At 36.4% G+C, this 20,389-nt stretch overlaps 1 protein-coding gene across 1 annotated transcript in view; it reads right to left on the bottom strand.

Moving 5' to 3' along the window:
• Positions 1 to 10,267: 10,267 nt before the first annotated feature.
• LOC133297746 (telomerase reverse transcriptase) overlaps positions 10,268 to 20,389 on the bottom strand; it is a 41,393-nt gene continuing 31,271 nt past the window's right edge. The window contains exons 10-13 of the mRNA XM_061496960.1: positions 13,401 to 13,945; positions 11,596 to 11,868; positions 11,133 to 11,415; positions 10,268 to 10,547 (exon numbers count right to left, since the gene is read on the bottom strand). Coding sequence (XP_061352944.1) covers positions 11,142 to 11,415; positions 11,596 to 11,868; positions 13,401 to 13,945 — 1,092 coding nt within the window. The 3' untranslated portion in view covers positions 10,268 to 10,547; positions 11,133 to 11,141. The remainder of the gene's footprint in view (positions 10,548 to 11,132; positions 11,416 to 11,595; positions 11,869 to 13,400; positions 13,946 to 20,389) is intronic.

Here is a 20,389-nt window from a genome sequence, read left to right as displayed (position 1 = left end):
GTGATTCCCAAACCCCATGCATTGGGAAGTCCCAAAAACACTCTATCCTAGAATTCAATTATGGAAAGCTAAAAGACAAAAGGCCCTACACATTAACCAACATTTCTTCAATGATGATTAAAGCAATTAACATTGGTACACGCAAAGACCTGCCTCCTTCCCATGCACCTCATTCCCCAAAGTAATTAAGGATGCACCTCGTTTCCCTAACCAAGGCATGTCATACAAAAGTTCTTCTCCCCATGCACACCACTCTTCAAGCAATTAATGTGAGCCTTATCTTCCTTCCACTTAGGCGCTACACACATAGAACCCCTTCGATTTCCGCGCACCACTTCCTAAGTGAATAATGATGAAGTTTTGGTTTCTAGGTAGGAATGCAAGAGTCCCCCATGCGTATGACACCTTGAGTGTCCTACACTCTACACACTATCATTACCCCTTCCCCATGCTTATGACAACCTTGAACAATGTGAGGAGACTTGCTTACCCCACACTCAACCAAGGCCTAGCCTATCCTATCCTAGGCATGATGATTAGGGAGACTTGAATAAAAAGGTGTACAAACAAAGGCCTCTCCCCTTCCTAGCCGTACACTACCTAAAGAACCAAAGCAAGGACACACTCCCTCACTTCTAGCCACCCACTCATAAACAAGAAACAAGTGAACCAACACCTCTCCTCTCCTCTTAGACTTACGTAAAGAGAGATTAAGAAGTGGTTGGAAGCAACTCTCGATCCTAGAAGACTACTTGAAGATCAAGTTGGAGTTATATTTTAGACATCATCTTTGAGGTAAGATTTCATGAGCCCTTCATCCCTTCAAGTGAGTAGAATGAACTCTAACTAGTTTATATGACTAGATCTTGGACTAATAAAGCCATGCATGCATCCTTCATCTTTAAAATCACCTCTAAAGTATATCATCTCTAAGTGGCCGAACCTCAATGGTATGCATGCACCCTCTAAATATTCACAATATTTACTAAGCAACCTAACCCTAAATGACCGAATCTATATGTACCCGACTAGATATTGAATATGTTCTTTAAGGTAATATGAAAAGTGTTGAAGTAGATGTTTTAAACAACATGTAGGAAAGCATTACTTGAAGAATCACCACCTAAATGGCATTAACCCTAAATGGCCGAACTTGATGAGTATTAGACCCATGAACATGTTGTCAAAATTATCTCTAGGCATGCACCCCCTAAGTGGCCGAACCCTAATAAGCCTAAAAGGGAAATATGTGAAGGTTTTCTTAATACCATGATGTGTGGCCGAAATGTATGCCATAGAATATGACTTATGCATGAAAACAATTAGTAAAAATTATCTCCTAGGCATTTTTACAGAGCCGAACCTATATCATGAAGAATATTACAGTTTAGATCTTTTAATTTTAGAACCATGTACTAAGGTTGAATATGTGACTAGGACAAACCAAAGCTTGAAAAGAGATCCAAGATACTAGGACCTTCATTTGGCCGAATCCATCACCTACGGGAAGAATTTACAAAGCGAAAAAGTGTAAGTGATTTATGGTTGTTGAAGCGGCTACCCTATGGTTGCCACCCCTTTATGTTAAAGTGAGGTTTGACTGCAATATGTTATATGATGCATTACATGATATGTTTGGTTGTTTGGAACTAATGTTTATTCATGCAAGTTTTGTAAGATGGCCTGTGCACTAATACCACAGAGGCAACCTGATGAGGACCCTGGGTATTCGTCCATAAGACCATGGAGAGTAATTGCCATGGCAGGATTGGTATGATGATATGAAAGCATGATTATTTTCCAAACTATGTTTCCAATGTTTTGCCATTCTATTATTGTACATGTTATTATGTGACTATTGCAGGAGTAAGCATCATGGTTTGGAGGTTGCTCCAACTGTTAGTCCTTACTGAGACCCCCAATCTCACCCCTCTTTGGGGAAACCCACTTTCAGGAAAAAAATGACTAAATGGGTAAGGCAGGGAAAGAGGCTGGTACGAGTTGAAGAGGAACCTGCGCAACCACGTGCAGTTGATGATGACTCCAAACTAATGGAGATATTTAGGAACTTACTAGCCGAAGGAAAGCTCTTGGAGGCAGACTATCTTATATCTGCTCTAGCTGGGCCCATGTGGCTTGAAGAGGCACCTTCCTAAGGGTGTACCTAAGTTCTAATTTGGGATGACTGTAATAGACTATGCCACTTAGACTATTTTGAACATCTTATATGCCTTTGAAGTACGATATTTTGGGATGTTTATGTTTTATGGACTTATGAATTTAGTAGGAAAGATTAAGTAACATAAGTCACTACCCGCATAAGACACTTAAGTAACTACCTACTGGGTAGTAGTCAACACTAAAATTATGATCATGTAAGTGAGCCCCCAAAATAACGCATAAGTATGAGCAGGGTGACCAAGTAGAGATTAACTTGTAAGTAGACCGTAGACAAAGAAAAAGAGAAACTCATGACTAGAGGAATAGATAAGTTACGGAAAAGAACGAAATTAATTCCCATTAGTAAATCTTAAGTTAACCACGCTTAAGTACATGGATTCCGCGCATTGAATGTCAAGAAATGTTACACCTTTGATGGCCTTATTAAGGGTGTTACATAAAGTGCACAACATGTTTCATTAACTAAACGCCGAAGCTCTATGTTAAATTATTCAATTATCTATTATCTCTTCAAGTGAATAAACTTTTTCCTTATTACCCTATGTATTGCAATAAACGAAATAATGTAATGTCCACCAAGTAGGTGTAACACCTTGTATGCATCCGGTAATGTTATCATCAATTATGATATTAAGCGTAGTTACAATCTGAACAGTTCATTTAAAAATACGGGAAAACTTTTCTTTTTAACACCATATTAAACTTTTTACAAAATATGATCGTAACTCAAAACTATTGCGAAATCATAAATATTATTGCTTAACATTATACAATATCCATTTAAAGTTGCTATGTGATTCCCATAAACCAACAAAGCACAAAAACACAATTTGACGTTTTACCAACTTAAGGTACACTCAGTTTTATCAAAACTGCAAATGGACTACATGTCCATAAATTCTCATCTTCTGATATATTAAACTAGACTCTTCTAGGTTTCCAACAAGGTATACACACGCCTCAATTGGAGTTCTATAGCTCCAGATATGCTCTTCGTAAGTTAATTCCTTATAACTGTCAACACTGCATTAACAGTTCCACTAACATCCTTCACTATTTTTGAAACTGTAAATGTTCCACATATTTGTTTGCCACTAAATTTTAATATTATGCCATTATTTCTTGGTGCTTTTACAACCCACAATATACATCAATTCATATTATGTCTCTTTACTAAATTTATAATTTCATCTCATTACCCGATCATACACAATATCCCATTTACCATCCACTATAATTATACATCATCAATATCTAAAATATGCCTAAAGCTCTTCCATCACATACATCAATATTTAAATACACAAAATCGTCCAAAACTCCTGAGACATTCCTAGTGCTGCTCCCAAAACGAAGACAGCCTTACGGCAAAATTCCACTGAAACTCCCTACGAGGACCTATCCAGTGGAAGTCCCCTCAAATCTATCTACTGGCCGGAGATACAGGTATATCAAAACATATACCAAACAATAATGCATGTATATCAAAACATATAACAAACAACAATATATGTATATCAAAACATATACCAAACATCTCAAAATGCATGAGCATATTATATTACATATCATTATAGTCCACAAATTTCAACTACTACCCCAAAGGGCGAGGTGGAGCACATACAGGGATTAACCCCAGGACACACAGAAGTTTACCTATAAAAAGTTCCAAGCTCAATCCACTACAATTTGATCCGAGGAAGGCAACCTACATTGATCACACACAAAAAGATCAACACATATGCTCGATAAAACACAAGCAATTTACAAAACAATAACCTCCCACACACACACACACACACACACACATAGTCCACGATTTTAAGGTCATAAAGTGCCTCATTATGTCCTAATTTTTTGTAACCAATTTCACCACTTTAATATCCTTCCACAACACCACACCACTTAATATCCTTCCACAACACCATGACACTACGCTAATACCTCACAAAATCATTGATCACATCTTTCCCTAATATTTTACTCAAAGGCCGAGCGTACGCTTAAAGACTCCAAGGAAGATTTTTCAAGAATTCAATCATTCCAATAATAGTTTAACCTCATCAATCAAATCACCAACACACTCATACACCCTCCATCAAGCCACAACACAATTTACACTATCTTTCCCTAAAAATTTTAATATGACCGAATGTGTACATAATGAGGGCCAAGGTAATTTTTCAACCATTCAAGTGCTTAAAACTCTTATTAAACTTCATCATTAATGATTCAAACAACATCAATTCAATTACACCATCCATCAATAACTTTCTTAACAAGTCATCAATCTTTCACCTTGAAAATTTGTCCAAGTGTTCTCACCAAAATCACTTAAAATTTTATTGAATTTCTACCATTTATTTATCCATACAAACAATAAATTTCAAAGGAACATAGTAATTAAACCTCTCCAACCAACCTAACTAACATAGACATCCATTATGTCTTCATAATTTCAAGAATTCTAAAGGTTGTCAAAATGACATTTTGAACACATTTCCACTGATTATTTTTAATCCTTATCATTCTTTCTAACTACAACCAAGTCCAAAAACCACTTGAACATCACTATTCACTCTTACAACTTTCATGAAAACCTAAATATTAAATCACCACAAAACAAGATGAAAGTAAAGTTTTCTCACCATAAAAGTTTTCACAATGACCTAAGGAATGAATTTCAAGCTTCCAATGGATTAAACCACTTCTCCAAGCTTCAAGGCACCATGAAAACCGCCACCTTCAAGGTGAGTTTTCTCTTCACACTCACTTTCTCAAGGATTTCTTTTACGGGTTTTGATCACTAAAGGATTCTAAGTATTTTTCATGTTCAAACTTTCTTGATTTGATAAATAAATTGAAATTTGCAAATCCAAGCTCATACTCACATGGAGGTTTGGCCAACACAAAGGAGAAAGGAAGAAGACAAGCCAAAATGGCTAATTTCAAGACTAAATAAAGCTTAGCCACGTTTTTTGACTTTTGTAAAAAGTTACAAAATATCTAAAATTCAATTTACATAATTATCCTTATTGAAACTTCTCTTAGAATCCAAGACTTAGATATTTTACATAATTCAATCCTAAGACAATAATCTCATTTAAGTTTCCTAGTAAAACTATACTCCGGTATTTCATCCGATAAAAATCACTATTCATCAATTTTCTTGAAAAGTGTCGATCAACTCCATACATCAAATAAAAGTGTATATACAAGATTATTTAAAAGTGGCATAGACAACCCCTATGCTCACATCAAATAAAACATACATAGTCTGGCATATAATAATCATGTCCATGTAATACAAGGAATTTAAAATAAAATCCATGCATGTCATGCTAAAATATCTACGTCGGCCTTTTGCATCGAGAAGCATCCAACTCATGGATATCGGCACCTGAAAAATGTTCCCCACACGGGGTGAGATGACAATCTCAGTAAACTGAGATTCTCGAAGGATTACTCCGCCCCAAGTTCACTTACAGGTATAATAAGTGTAACAAAATAATAAAATGCATAATGCTTGATATATAGCATATAACTAGTGCAATATCACTATCTACTGGCAAGAGACAAGTATGCATTACGCACGTCTGCAACATACCAAAAATATATAAAGATTCCCCTCATACCTTCCACTCTTCTTGTCATGTAGGTACACACTATCAAACCTGCATATATATCAGCACATTATGCCACAAATTATTTTCCAAAAATATGTCATGCACATAAACCAACCTCCCATGGAGTTTGGCGGAACAAACAGAGATTAACCCGAAGAACCAAAAGCTTACATATCGCCGCTAAGTCCTCCAACAATAACTCGGTGTCCAAGAGATCACCAATGTGATATCCAACAATGTCACAATTTATTTCCACAGTGTATATACAATCAATATACAAATTCTAGTCTATAATTTGTAGAAAGGCTCTATTTCGTTTTCGTTTTCCACGCTTTAGGCTTTTTCCAAAGCCACAAGCACTTAATCTCATAGGTTCTGACTTAAATTCATTTTACAAAGCTCCCTATTGTTCAATTAAATGTCCTATACCAATAAAAAGGGTTTTGTCCGAGCAATACAACAGAAAACTCGAAAACAGGGCAATATCCGCATATTTGTCGGGACATATCCAGATATTTACAAGTGCATATCCGGGTATCCATATCTGGATATTTGGCCATGTAAGTGCAGGTTTGCCTTCTACGCGAAGATATCCATCAAGGTTCCATTTTTACCATCAACAAAGGTCCAAGCTTGAGTTTTTAGGTATTTTCATGCTAGTAGTCACCAAGTTATCATGTTTACTCATTTTACATGTCCAATACTCAATCTTTTTGTTAGAAACTCAAGAGAAAATGTTGAGACATGTACCCAAAGCTTCTAAAACAGAAAAAGGAAAAATCTTCAAGGCTTGCCACACCCAACCTCCGTCCAACCATGAACATGCAAATCCCTTGGTATTTGTTGGTCATTTCTTCTTTAAGGTGGTTCCATGATGGTTGTGTAAATGACTCCAGCCCTCCAACCTTACAAGGCAGCAACTATGGCACTCCAAGAACAATTCTTTTTCTTAGAAGATGCTAGCTTTCAAGTGTTTAATGTCATCAAGAAGGGAGGAGGTGATGAAAGGTGAAAGCTTTGGTTCATGGAGAAATGGAGTTGTTTCTTGAAGAAGAAGAGAGAAAAATGCTAAGTGTGAAGAGTGTTCTACATAGGAAAATTAGAGAAATGAGAGTAAGAGTGTTAGTTTTCCTATTTAGGATAAACTCACTTAATTCAACCGGTAAAGGCTCATACAATGCACCTGCTCAACTCTCTATTAATTTCAAACTACAATGTCTTATAAATTTTATGGAGTAATTCTCACCAATTTAATTTAAGTTTTGGGTATTTTTAAATACCCGCTGTTTCTATCGCGGTACCCGCACTATTTTCATTTTTCAATAAAAATTGACTTAGTTCAATAATTATCATTTCCCTCCAATTATCCTATTTCATCAATCCGTGTGAAAATTTCAACGGAGTTCATTAAATAAATATTATGTTAACGCTTTATTCTTCGACAGAAAAGCAAGATTTGCGATGCACTATTTTTCGTCGAAAATTTTGATGTAAATTTATTTCCGTAAAAAATTTCATCGGATACTAAATTCTGTCACCTTTGGATGAAGCGCATTTCAACGAAAAAAAAGTACTTTTCGTCGAAATTTTCATCATTTACAACGAAAAAATTCCATCAAAATATGATATTTTTAGTAGTGTGAAAAGTAAATAATTAATTTTTTTAGAAATTTTAAATTTAATTTTATTTGTAAATATAGTAACTATATTAATTTTTTTAGAAAGGGTAAAATTATAAAAATATCTTATTATACCTTTATATTTCTCTGTTACCATATTTTTAACTCCCAAACAAGGGAAATGAATACCTTTCATTTTCCCTCCTTCTCCTTTAGATCCCCTTCATTTTCTTCCCCTCTAAACTCCCAAACAAAGCCTTACACACCAGATGCGAAAACAATATTTCATGAATTGCTCTGATTATTTTGGTACATCGAGTTACTCTGATTTTGTTTAAACACTAGAAGAGGAAGCAATATGAAGGTATTATGACACTATTGTATGGTAGTGGATCCTCTGTGTGTTATTTGATATGACCATGTAATGTGAGAAGACCCTAACCATACAAAGGTGAATCAATAGTAATGAAGAAAGAGAGAAAACATTATCACTGTTGATTTGTTCACTGATTGTTAAGATCTTCTCACATGACATGTCATGTTAAATAATATCAATAGAATACATATTTTTCTTTTTTTTTTCCCCTTAAGCTGCAAATATTCAATGACAGATCATGTTGATGGTTCTAGCTCTCAGTATCTTCCCAGTTTCCTCACAAATTTGTAATTAAAGTTCCGTGAAACTTTTTCATAGAAGTTGGCATAAATTCTAGACAGGCAAAATAAGCCAACCTGCCCCGACTCTCCCCACCCCACCTTTAACCCGCCATTGATGAGGTGGGATGACAGGTCAACCCACTTAAAATTAAAATATTTAAATATATTAGTGATCTTTTATTTCTAATCTCTAACATCTAAATATATCTACAGTATATAACAAGCATCTAGCAATCAGTTAAAGAAAAAAAGAATGATTTAAACCAATAATTTTATTTAATATAACTATACAAATAATATCTTAAGATTAATTAATAATTTTAGTGTCATTATATAGCAAAATAATGACATAAAATATCTAAATATTTGCAAATGAACACATCATTACATCCTGTAACTAGGATTTTATAAGTATCAATTGACTTGTATAGTCAAAAAACAAACTAGCTTCTTTGATGTTGTATTAATTTAAATCAAAACTAAATAAAAAATAATATTTACAGTAATATAATAATATTATGACCCGAAAAGAAAAGACTTTGTCCAACATAATAGCCATTTATATTTGACCAATCAAGTCATAATCTAACATTTAGTATATAATTTTTTTTTAAAATTACATGCGGGTTAATCTGACCTCTATAACCCATTTTGTAACGTTTGGCCGCTTCAAGAATCAATGACTATCCGCACATACTAACACGAGACTTTTCAGTGTGCTTTTTCCTCATTCGCACACTTCTCGGGAAAACTTGCCAGGAGGTCACCCATCCCAGAATTGCCCCAAGTCAAGCACGCTTAACTATGGAGTTCTTCCGTTCCGGGCTACCGAAAAGCAGATGCATCTTGTTAGCATAAGTAGTACCAATTAATTCTTATAAGTTATCCAAACTGTGCAGTCTTATACCTGCACAGCCTTTGGAATCTCTCTCTTTCGGGTGTCGATTTGATTCATTCATACATGTAACCCCCCGCTGGAAGCCTGTCAGGAGCCGCTCCTTGTCCGTGCCTTTTTACACCGGCGATCACTCCCCGCCCTCGTCAGCGCTCAGGATGTTACATGCCCACCAGGTTCTGTCTGGTTCGTCCTCAAACCACACCGTACTGGATGAGAGGCCCTGCTCTGATACCATTAAAATGTAACACCCCGTTCTAGAACCGGTTTGTTATCATTACGTACGGCATTAAGCGCAGTTACAATCACATCGGTTCAATTAGAAAAACGGATAAATTTTTCCTTTTAAACAAGCCGAATTTAAAATAATCAAATGCGTGATCATAACCATATTTGCTTTGCGGAATAGTGAGACTAAGCTTAGTATCATATTCCCATTTTATTAGACAATACGTCGTTAAATGTCTTCCTCTCTTAAAATTACTAAATTATTTAAACACTTCCTTTATGCTTCCCAACCTCCTACTATGTTATAGGATTTTTCATTAACTACGCGTGGGTTCAAGCCGCGCTCAAATCGGAGCTCCGTAGCTCAAGCGCGCTATATGCGTGAAAATGAGTGAAGGTCCCTAACTTTTGGCGCTCAAGCGCACATTTGGGCGCTCAAGCGCGCAGACAACCGCCCAAGCGCCCGGAAAGACCTGATGATGACCAAAATGCTTCGCAGCGGGCGCTCGAGCGCCCATTCGAGCGCTCGGGCGCGCATACCGAGACAGTACCAACCTAGTTTATGCAAATAGTCATAACTTGAGCTACGGTGCTCCGATTTGAGCGCGGTTTGAACCCACGCGTAGCTAATGAAAAATCCTATAACATAGTAGGAGGTTGGGAAGCATAAAGGAAGTGTTTAAATAATTTAGTAATTTTAAGAGAGGAAGACATTTAACGACGTATTGTCTAATAAAATGGGAATATGATACTAAGCTTAGTCTCACTATTCTGCAAAGCAAATATGGTTATGATCACGCATTTGGTTATTTTAAATTCGGCTTATTTAAAAGGAAAATTTTATCCGGTTTTCTAATTGAACCAATGTGATTGTAACTGCGCTTAATGCTGTACGTAATGATAACAATCCGGTTCTAGAACAGGGTGTTACACATTTCAACCCACTCCGTATATAGGCAAGTTATTTGGATTGGTGGATTGAAATACACGACCCAAACTGCCCTGTTTTGGCAAGTTGACAGGTTGACTGTCAGGTTCAACCCGTTATGCCATCTGGTTACAAGTTCTAGTCACCACCAAGTCTTTACAATTGAAACATGAAGATCAGAAGTATTAATAGTGCTCAACATATCACAAATGTTTGAAAACAAAACACCATGGGTGATATAAGTATAAAATGGCTTATATTTGTTTGAGTATATGACATACGCCCATGGTGTGACCTGACATATTCTTTGTAGTCTACATTTATTATACAGGATTTTCTCTTTCACCAGTGTCTGCAGGTTGAACCATGTTAAATTTTGTACCTTTTCTCTTCCCCATTTTCCATTTGTACACCTGGTTTACATTATACAAGAATAGGATAGAATCATTTGCATTTGATATAAAATTAGAAAGCAAAAGAATGTAGGTAAACTTGCAAGTATTCAACATTTAAAGGACTAAACCATTTAAATCTTGTCATTATATTTTTTCCATTCTTGAAGTTGATATGAGATGAACTCTTCTCCCTGATTGCAATGTTAGGGGCTCAAAAACAAAAAGCTCTTTATAACTCGCAAATTATGCGTACTATTCCTGTCTTCGCAAATATTCTCTTTATAACACTACGATTTTCAGCATCATTAGGTTATATATATGATCACTAATTGTTGAATATTTGCTGGGGAAGTATTTAACTTTTGCCAAAAACTTGTAATTCACGTGGAATGAAAAATATTACAAGTTTTTGAAAAAAAAGTTACTCATTTCCGCAATAATTTTATTTACATAATTAGTGATCAAATTTGTTTTTGCAAAAATGGCCCCAGGTGTAAAATATTGCAATATCCCCCACCGTGCGGGTGGGACAATGTGGTAGAAGTACCTCACCATCAAATATTTCAATACAAAGAAAGAACAAGTTCAATCATCAGTACTTACCTTTGGCAACTAATACTTGATGCCCCAAAGCACAGAAGAATTTTTGGCATCAATTGCATACTTCAGTTCAGGTGACACACTCCCAGACATTCTATGTAATAACAACTTTGACCTCAAAACTGCCAGCAACTCCTTGTGACGTGATTCCTTTCTCCTTAGTACTTGTATGTAAGCATGAAACCCAAGCCATTCCACTTCTTCCCTCTCCAACTTAAGAATTGGCTTGATCTCAGAAGCAAGACGCATGGAATGCATCCTTTTCTTTATCAGCAGGTACAAATATCTGGCAGTTGACCATGAAAGCAAACATAATTGACTAATGGTTATAATTCCAATAATTGAAGTATTCGGAAAGTAATACATAATCATTTGATTGGGACCTTACGTATGCGTTAATTTAATAAGAAAAGTTAAAATCAAATAAAAAATGAGAAACTGCATAGGTCATACCAGTTGTCCATACCTCAAAGATCTCTGAATAATGTCTGAGATATATCTTTTGTGAAGTTTGCAGACGAATGATAGCTCACGAATATAACAATGGAATTTCATTGCACATAACAGAAATACTTGATAAATATTTAATCTGACAACAGCTGCTGAATTGATATTTGAATCGAAGAATATAGGATGGCATTTAGGTCTTAGAAAGAAACACAGCTTCTCCTTCAGATGATTGCCTGGTTTACCTTGCCAGCAAACAGTAAGTGTCGAGCTTAAATGGTTATTCAAGTACCTGTTTGGCATATGGAACTACTTAATCCAGGAAAAGAACCTAAAAAAGATTTGATACTTAATTCCAAATAGCTTACAGAAATGTACATAAGATTCAGATGACAACTTCAAATAATGTGGAGTTCCATTTATGATTACAGGTAAACAATCGAATAAACATTATGCATCTGAACACTGTTCAGTAGCAATTTGTCTGAGACAATTATCTTAAAATCAAGAATGAACATCTCAACCACCAAACCATAGTTGCAGGATAGGGGAGAGTCTGTAGATTTCTAAAATTATTCCTATTCCATAGTTGATTCTAATTAACCCCTCCCCAGAGGTCCTAGTCCTGTCAAGAACAGATCAACAGAATACCAATTGAAATTCAATCATGCATAAACTAAAATAAGTCATTCCAAAGTACTCTCACATTGCATCTGAACAGCCCTAACAGGAAACTTGATGGTTAAATCCTAACATATCATTTTAGCATGTGTAGAAATCATTATTTTAAAGACAAACAAGCATAGTATGCATCCAGCTAACTCAGTCTATCAGATTTACAATTCAAATACGAAGGCAAAAACCTATTGAATTTACAGAGAGAGTGGAGACCTGTATGGAGTTAATTTTCTCCTGTTTTTGACATTTTGTTTCTTTCACTTGTTTTAATGCTTTAACATTGAACTGTTCTATTCTTTTTTCTTTTTCTTTTTTATCTTTCAAGGTGTGGTCACACCCTTTGAGTGTGAGTCTAATCCTCATTCACAGTATTAAAAATTCCACAGCAAAAAATTTCTTTCCCATTGACTCGAACCTTTGAGTGTCAGAGTGTCGATGTTGGGCCCTTAAGCCCATTTGACAAGGTATATCACAGGAAGAGGAAAGCCCGACTGATTGGGGAAAATGGTAATATAATAGTAAAGGGCAATGAGGAAGGAAAGTTTGTTATAGGAGAAGCCACGTGGAGTGCTAAGAATGGAGAAGAGGAAGTGGGAGAAAATGTTATAAGGCAGTTATACACAGAGAAAGAGGGGCGCAAAAATATTGAGAGTGAAGGGAGTGGAGCTGCTGAGTGTGGTGCTTAGCTGCTGAATTCTTGAGGTAGTCTCAAGAGGAAGCGGGTAATTCTCTGGAGGGAGAGGATCATCTATCAGTTGGGTAGTAGTCATGGAGTCTATGTGAATTCGTACGAGTCTAGTAATTCCATGTTAGTAGTAGATTGTTGCTTTGGGTTGTATTACTGCATTACTATTTTTATGAAGGTTTGGTGTAGCTTTGGTGTCTGTATAAATCGTTAAGAGCCAGTTGATGCTCTATTTTCCTAATTTGTCATGGAGTCTGTAATAGGACTTAATCTCCCATGGATGATTGAGTAATAGAAGTATTTCTTGTGTTTGTTGTTTAATTTTCTGCTGTCATCTGACGGTACCATCAGTCGAGAAGTGTTAGGGAGTGTCGGACACGACACTTCAGGTTTTTTGAAGTATCGGCACAATATAAATGCTAATAACATGATGAATCAAAAAGATTTGAAAAGATATTAACTTTGTGTAGTCAGCCTGAATTTCCATAGTGGAGGAATTGATAAGAAGTCCACTCCATCGAAGAAATGATGTGGAACCATCTTCACCCACATAAACCCTGTTCAATTGGGAACCTGATATCTGTTCTACATCAAAGTTTGCACCAAACTTTTTCTCATTCATGTAGCAGTTGTAACCACGAAATCCTCTTTGCAGCCTGGAGAAAAAGCTAGTTGCCTGCTTCTTTGAGGTTGATATAAAAAGGAAATCATCAATAAATCGCATAAGCATGTAACATGGAGATGAGACTTTATCATCACTGTTAGTGTGCACAACATTAGTCTCTTTGCAACTGCCAGATTCAAGTGTTTTTTCAAGAAATGGAAATATTGCATGTCTCTCCAAATGTCCGTAATATAAGGAGCAAAGCAAAGCTGACAAAACGCCTCCTTGGGGAATACCAACACCTTGCAAGTAAAATTTTCCATCAAACTGCAACACATTGTGCTTCACATGCTCTATAAGATATGAAAATAGCACTTTGTTTTTCACATGCTTCCACCGCTCCTGCAACAATAAAAAAGGTTAAATTGAGCATAGTATAGAAATTTTTAACTAAAACTTTTAGTCCTTAATAGTTTTTGAAATAGAGAACTTTCCACAATATCCTCTTTTAAAGTAAGCAACTTTAATATACTTGAGATTGAATAATGGTATATTGAATAATTGTGTTACAATGTGCAAGATCTCTTCATTTAAAGAGACTAAAAGACTTAATGGGCTAAGCCCACAAGATGTAGGACTATTCTATTATATACACTGAACTATTCTAACAACTACTCTAACACTCCCCCTCAAGCTGGTGTGTATATATTGTAAGCACCTAGCTTGCCACAAATGTATTCAACCCAAGGATCTCTAAGAGCTTTAGTGAAGACATCCGTGAGTTGATTATTGGAGTTGGCAAATGCCGTTTTGATTTCTCCTGACTGAATCTTTTCTCGAATGAAATGACAATAGATTTCTATATGTTTGGTTCTCTCATCAAATACAGGATTAGATCATATATGTAGTGCAACTTGATTGTCACAAATGAGTGTCATGGGCTGCTTTTGTTCACAAAGATGGAGCTCCCGAATCAACTGTTTTAACCAGATTAGCTCGAAGGTAGCAACTCCCATTGCACAATACTTGGCCTCTACACTAGAGCAGGCAACAACAGTTTGTTTCTTACTTTTCCAAAAAATCAGGTTTCCTCCAAAGAAGACACAATAGCCTGAAGTAAAGCGCCTATTCGAGGGTGATCCTGCCCAATCGACATCTGAATAACCACAAATTCTGTATTTCCCTTATCTGAATGTAATAAGTCTTTCCCTGGTGCTCCTTTGATGTACCAGAGGATCCTCACAGCAACATCCCAATGAGAATCACAAGGATAATCAAGGAACTGATTAGCCACACTAACAACAAAAGAAATGTCCGGCCTAGTCACAGTGAGATAATTAAGCTTCCCAATCAACCTCCGATAACGTCCAGGATCAGATTATGGCTCTCCATGTCCGGGTAGTAATTTGATAGTAGGATCCATGAATGTATCAACTGGCTTACACCCCAACATACCAGTCTCCTCTAGGATATCCAAGGCATTTCCTTTGACAGATAGAAATTCCCTGTCTAGACTGTGTCACTTAAATCCCTAAGAAGTAACGAAGCTTACCAAGATCCTTTGTTTGAAATTGACTAAACAAATACTATTCTAACTGGTGAATCCCAGTTTGATCACTTCCAATGAGAATAATGTCATCAACATAGACTAACAAATATATGCACTTGTCAGGAGATGTGAACCTATAAAACACAGAATGATCAACCTTATTGCGGATTAAGCCAAAAGCCTGAACAGCAGAACTGAAACGGCTGAACTATACCCGAGGAGACTGTTTGAGGCCATATAAGGACTTATGAAGTCTGCATACCTTCCAAGACTCCCCCTGAGCAACAAACCCAGGTGGTTGCTCCATGTAAACCTCTTCTTGTAAATCACTATGAAGAAAAACATTTTTAATGTCTAGTTGAAGGAGTGGCCAGTGACAAACAGCAGCGAGGGCAAGAAACATACGGACAGACGCCATCTTAGCAACAGGAGAGAAAGTGTCACTATAGTCAAGACCAAAAATCTGAGTAAAACCATTGGCAGGCGCGCCTTGAGACGATCAACATGGCCATCAGGCCCAACCTTGAAATTAAAGACCCACCGACAACCAATAATAGACTTCCTCGGAGGAGCAGGAACAAGATCCCAAGTGTCGATGGAATGAAGAGCAATCATCTCATCAAGCATCGCTTGGCGCCACCCTGGATGGGAAAGTACTTCACCTGTGGTCTTAGGAATAGAAACAGAAGAAAAACTAGAAACATAGGTGAAATGAGAAATAGTAAGACGGTCATAGTTTAAAAAGGTATAGAGAGGATAAGGGTTATGAGTAGTACATATACCTTTTCTTTGGATAATGGGAAGAGCCTCTGGTGTAGGAGCCGGAAGGAAAGAGGTGACAGGAGAAGGCGATGAGTCATCCAGGGTCAAGTCCATAGGAGGCACTTTTTGACAACCCTGGTAGGTGAGAAAAGAACGATCCTCAAGGATGGAGGCACTTTTCTCTGGAAGAGAGTCACCTGAAGTTGGTAAAGACAAGTCAAGAAAGGGAACAGGAAGAACCTGATCAACCTGTGACAACATAGATGGTTAGAATGAAAGGGTTGTTGATCAAAAAAAGTGGCATCAGCAGAAACAATTTAACGCTTAAGATCAGGAGAATAACAACGATAACCCTTTTGAAGACGAGCATAACCAAGAAAAATACACTTAAAAGCTTTGGATGTTAACTTGTCCTTACCAGGAGTGAGATCATGAACAAAATAGGTACAACCAAAAACATGTGGAGATAGAGGATAAAGAGGAGCATCTGAAAACAATAGTTTATAGGGAATGTCATTGTTAAGCACAGAGGAAGGCATGCGATTGATGAGAAAACAAGAGGCTAGTACAACATCCGCCTAGAAGTGAAGAGGAACCTTCATGTGAATAAGAAGGGTACGGGCAGAGTTTCCTTTATTTTTACAAAAATCCCCAAATTTGCCAATGTGATCTAAGACCTCAAATGTACATAATAATCATCGGGTGGCACACACACAAGGACCAACAATGCCTTGGGGCACTTACAACCCATCACAATTTATATTAATTATACAATACGCATCACATTGCTTCCTTTATTAATACTTAACACGTTTCAATCATCAAAGTCCAATTGCATGCATTTGCTAATCATACACATAATCATAATCCTAAAATAGGCCTAAAGCCCTTCCATCATATTACATATACTTCATAGTTACATCAACTCATGTATAATTTACAAGGCTTCCCATGACATATTACAATTACAACTTTAATCTCCAAATAATACATGATAAAGAAACCTCAAAATGACATAATCTAAATACAACTAGACTTAGGCAAAATGACATAAACAAATATGACTATGAATCTCCTCCTACAAACATATGAAATGTTCATGCCCTAAGTCTAAACTAGCCCAGTGGCCATTGTTGTCAAAAACTAGTGTAAAAACGTAAAATCTTACGTTTTTACGTTTTTACTAGAGTGATGCGTGTTAAAACGCAAGTAAAAACTGTCCTTGGTAAAAATGCCGTGTAAAAACGATAAAAACTTACGTTTTTACTGTTTTGACAGTTTTTACTTGAGACGAAAAAAAATTAAAAAAAAAGATTTACAAAAAAGAAAATAAAAATAAAAACCTAATTTTTGTTTTCCCCAAATCATATGCATAGTATCCTGATATCTTTTTGTTTGGATATATGTGTTTTATAATTATGTCTTATAAAGCTACAATTCTATTATAAGATATGTTATGAGAATCGTTTTGTGTTTTTGGATCATTGTGTGCATTGAAAGAAGTGAAATTATATCCTAATGAGCGATGATCCAAAATCTGCAGTGTATGAAGCAATTAGAGCATATTGGATATCCATTATTTGTTAGTTATCACTGTTTATAATTTTGATACTTGGTTATCAAAACTAATTTTCCTTTTTAGATAGATAAGTAGTTCAACACACATGTTCATTATGTAATATTTTTTTTACATGCATATTTATAATTTTGTATCTGGACCTTAAGTAGTAGAAAGTAGAAACTTTACGTTTCGTATCGTTTCTACGTTTTACGTTTCTACCACCCCTTTCCGTTTCTACGTAGAAACTCGAGTTTGACAACATTGCCAGTGGCCATCAAAATGAAAAAGATAAAATACCCCATCTAGTCATCCTACGGGCTTCTTGCCCGCCGCTCCTGCACCACAGCTACCTCCTAAAATAAAGCCCCCAAGACGGGGTGAGATATACGAATATATCTCAGTAACCCAGAGGTTCCAGAGTATACTCTGCCCAATGGCTCACTTTAATGCATATAAATAACATAAAATAACATCTTGAAAATGGGATAAAGCAAGGGATTTAGAGAAACTGGGGAACATAGGGATACAAAATACGACGAAGCTGGAATGGTCGATGCCAATACCACGCAACGTCCTGCCTAATGGCTCGGCATATAAGCCTACGGGTCTCAACCAAGGCGTGTTCCTAGAACATCCAACCAAGGCACCCCTCCATCCATATACACCCGAGACTTCCTAGTGTGCTTCTATCCGGATCACACACCACGACCCTAGGTCAACTGGAACTCCCTCTCGGAGACCTATCCAGTGGAAGTCAACGCCCGCAGGCAAACTGTCTACTGGCCAGAGACTCGGTACATCCTATGTACCAACATACATACTAAATGCATCAATCCAATCACCATTCACGTTTTTTTTTCTTATCAAGGAATAAATCGCTTGACTTGTATGACTTAGATGTCTCGTATTTCTCGAAAAAACGATTCGATTGATGGGATTTGGTATAATACTTATGAGATCGACGAGATTCCAATATTTCTTCTTAGAACGTCTTGATTTGACCCATAAGCGGGACCACCACCCCATAGCATGTTGCCGCCAGAAGCAGAACTCCGTATTTCTTCTAGAGAATCTCCTAATTGTTCCAGAGCAACTAGAAAGAGATTCCTTAACCAGAAAGAATTCAGTTCAGATGTAGGATACCTATCCAGAAGTTTTCGCAACTCAATCATGTATGATGGAATCATCAAAGATTTGACCTTTTCGAACTCTGTCTGTAACTCACTAGAGACTCGAGAAACAAAGAGAAGGTGTGTACGAACGAGATATCCAGCAACAAGAATAAGGAAAAGGATTAAATAGAGGAACTCCTGAACATTTAGCGATCTCAAATGTGTCGATATCAATGGTGACTCATTATTTCGATGAAGAATTTCCTCAGACAGAAGAAGATTATGTAAACACTTACTCGAAATCTCACTTATCCGATTCCATTTTTTTTTAGACAAGGACTCCGTTTTTTCCTCTTTTCGGATGTTAAATATTTCTCAGAACATGGAGTGTGAATCAAACCCATATTTGAATTGAAATTGAGATACTGATGCAAGTTCTTCCCTTCTGAATCAGGTAGATTCATATCTGAACGAGGTTGACAATAAGTTCTTTCAAAATGGACTCTTTGTCCCTCTGTTAGAGGTGTTCCAGAAATGTCTGCGATCGAGTAAATAGCTCTACGAACGAATGGATCGGATCGAATTGGAAAATGGAAATATTTGTACAAGTTATACCCTTCGTCATCACTTTGCGGAAAATCGTTAGGTATCAATATGTTAGATACCTGTGACTCGATTGGTGAAATAGTACCTCTCTCCAAAAAAGCATGTTTTTTTTTACCGTCACACAAAGAAAAAATGTTGTTGCGAATGAATAAGATATTGAGGAATTGTCCACACGTAAAATCATAATTATTGATACAGGCCTTTTCCACATAATCCACATAAAAAGGTAATTTGTTGTTACAATAGAAGAAGTGATATCGATTATTCAAGAATCGAAGTCGATTTGCTTTATAAAAAGAGGATATCAATGAACTTCTATGAAATGGTTTCACGGGATTCAGCCAATTGTCTTGATCGTGGGATATCATTGAGAAATAGGAATCCGTGTTATCAAAAGATTTCCTTCGATTCTTTCTAGTATGGAATGAGTCAATCATCCACTTTGGTATCTTCTTGAACAAAAATGGTGATATTGTTTCTCCATTGATCAAGAATTTCGATTTTTGGGAAGTATCATGGTCATCCAATAAGAAGGGTTTCCTTTTTTTCAAATGAACGATTTGAAGACCTATTGATTCTAACAACTGATTACAGAGTGGATCACTCGGACCTTTCAATTCATAGATGTGGATCTCGGACCTATGAATGGGGATACTCCCGAAACTCACAAAGAAAAAAGGAAGTGAGTTAGACAAAAAGAGAAGAAATTTGGACAAAAAAAGAAGTAACTTGGACAAAAAGAAACAAAGTGACTTAGACAAATCTTTTTTGTCGATAACCTCAGAACAATCAATCGAATATTGATTAATACGTAATCGATCGAACACTACTTGAAAATGGCTATTCTGCTCAGAAATCTCTTCTGACTCTTTTTCAAATTTGATAAATGTTGGTTGATCGTGTATTTCATTATCGTTCTATGATTCAGAGTCTCATTTCCTATTTGATATCTTTGAATTCCATATTCGAAGTTGCGATCGAATCGATTCTTTTTAATCAATCGATTTAATACATTTCTTATGTACCCATAGATGCTATATTGGATTTGAATCAGATTTCGGCGGATCAATCTATATTGATTGACTGCCTCCATTATGTTCTTGCTAGCAAAGACCACTATTTTTGGCTTTGGATCTTCCAAATCATTCCCGCAAGAGGTCCGGACCCATTTTTTTATGATCCTTCGATAAAAAGATTCATTCTCTTCATAAAAAAGAGGAGGTAGAACCAATAAAGATTTTTTTTTCGATTCATCC

The sequence above is a fragment of the Gastrolobium bilobum genome, unplaced genomic scaffold (genome assembly GCF_033153095.1).
Source record: "Gastrolobium bilobum isolate Gb01-03AN ecotype WA unplaced genomic scaffold, APGP_CSIRO_Gbil_v1 utg73160, whole genome shotgun sequence".
NCBI lineage: Eukaryota > Viridiplantae > Streptophyta > Magnoliopsida > Fabales > Fabaceae > Gastrolobium > Gastrolobium bilobum.
The sequence above is the reverse complement of the archived record's forward strand: the minus strand, read 5'-3'. Positions and strand labels throughout refer to the sequence as shown.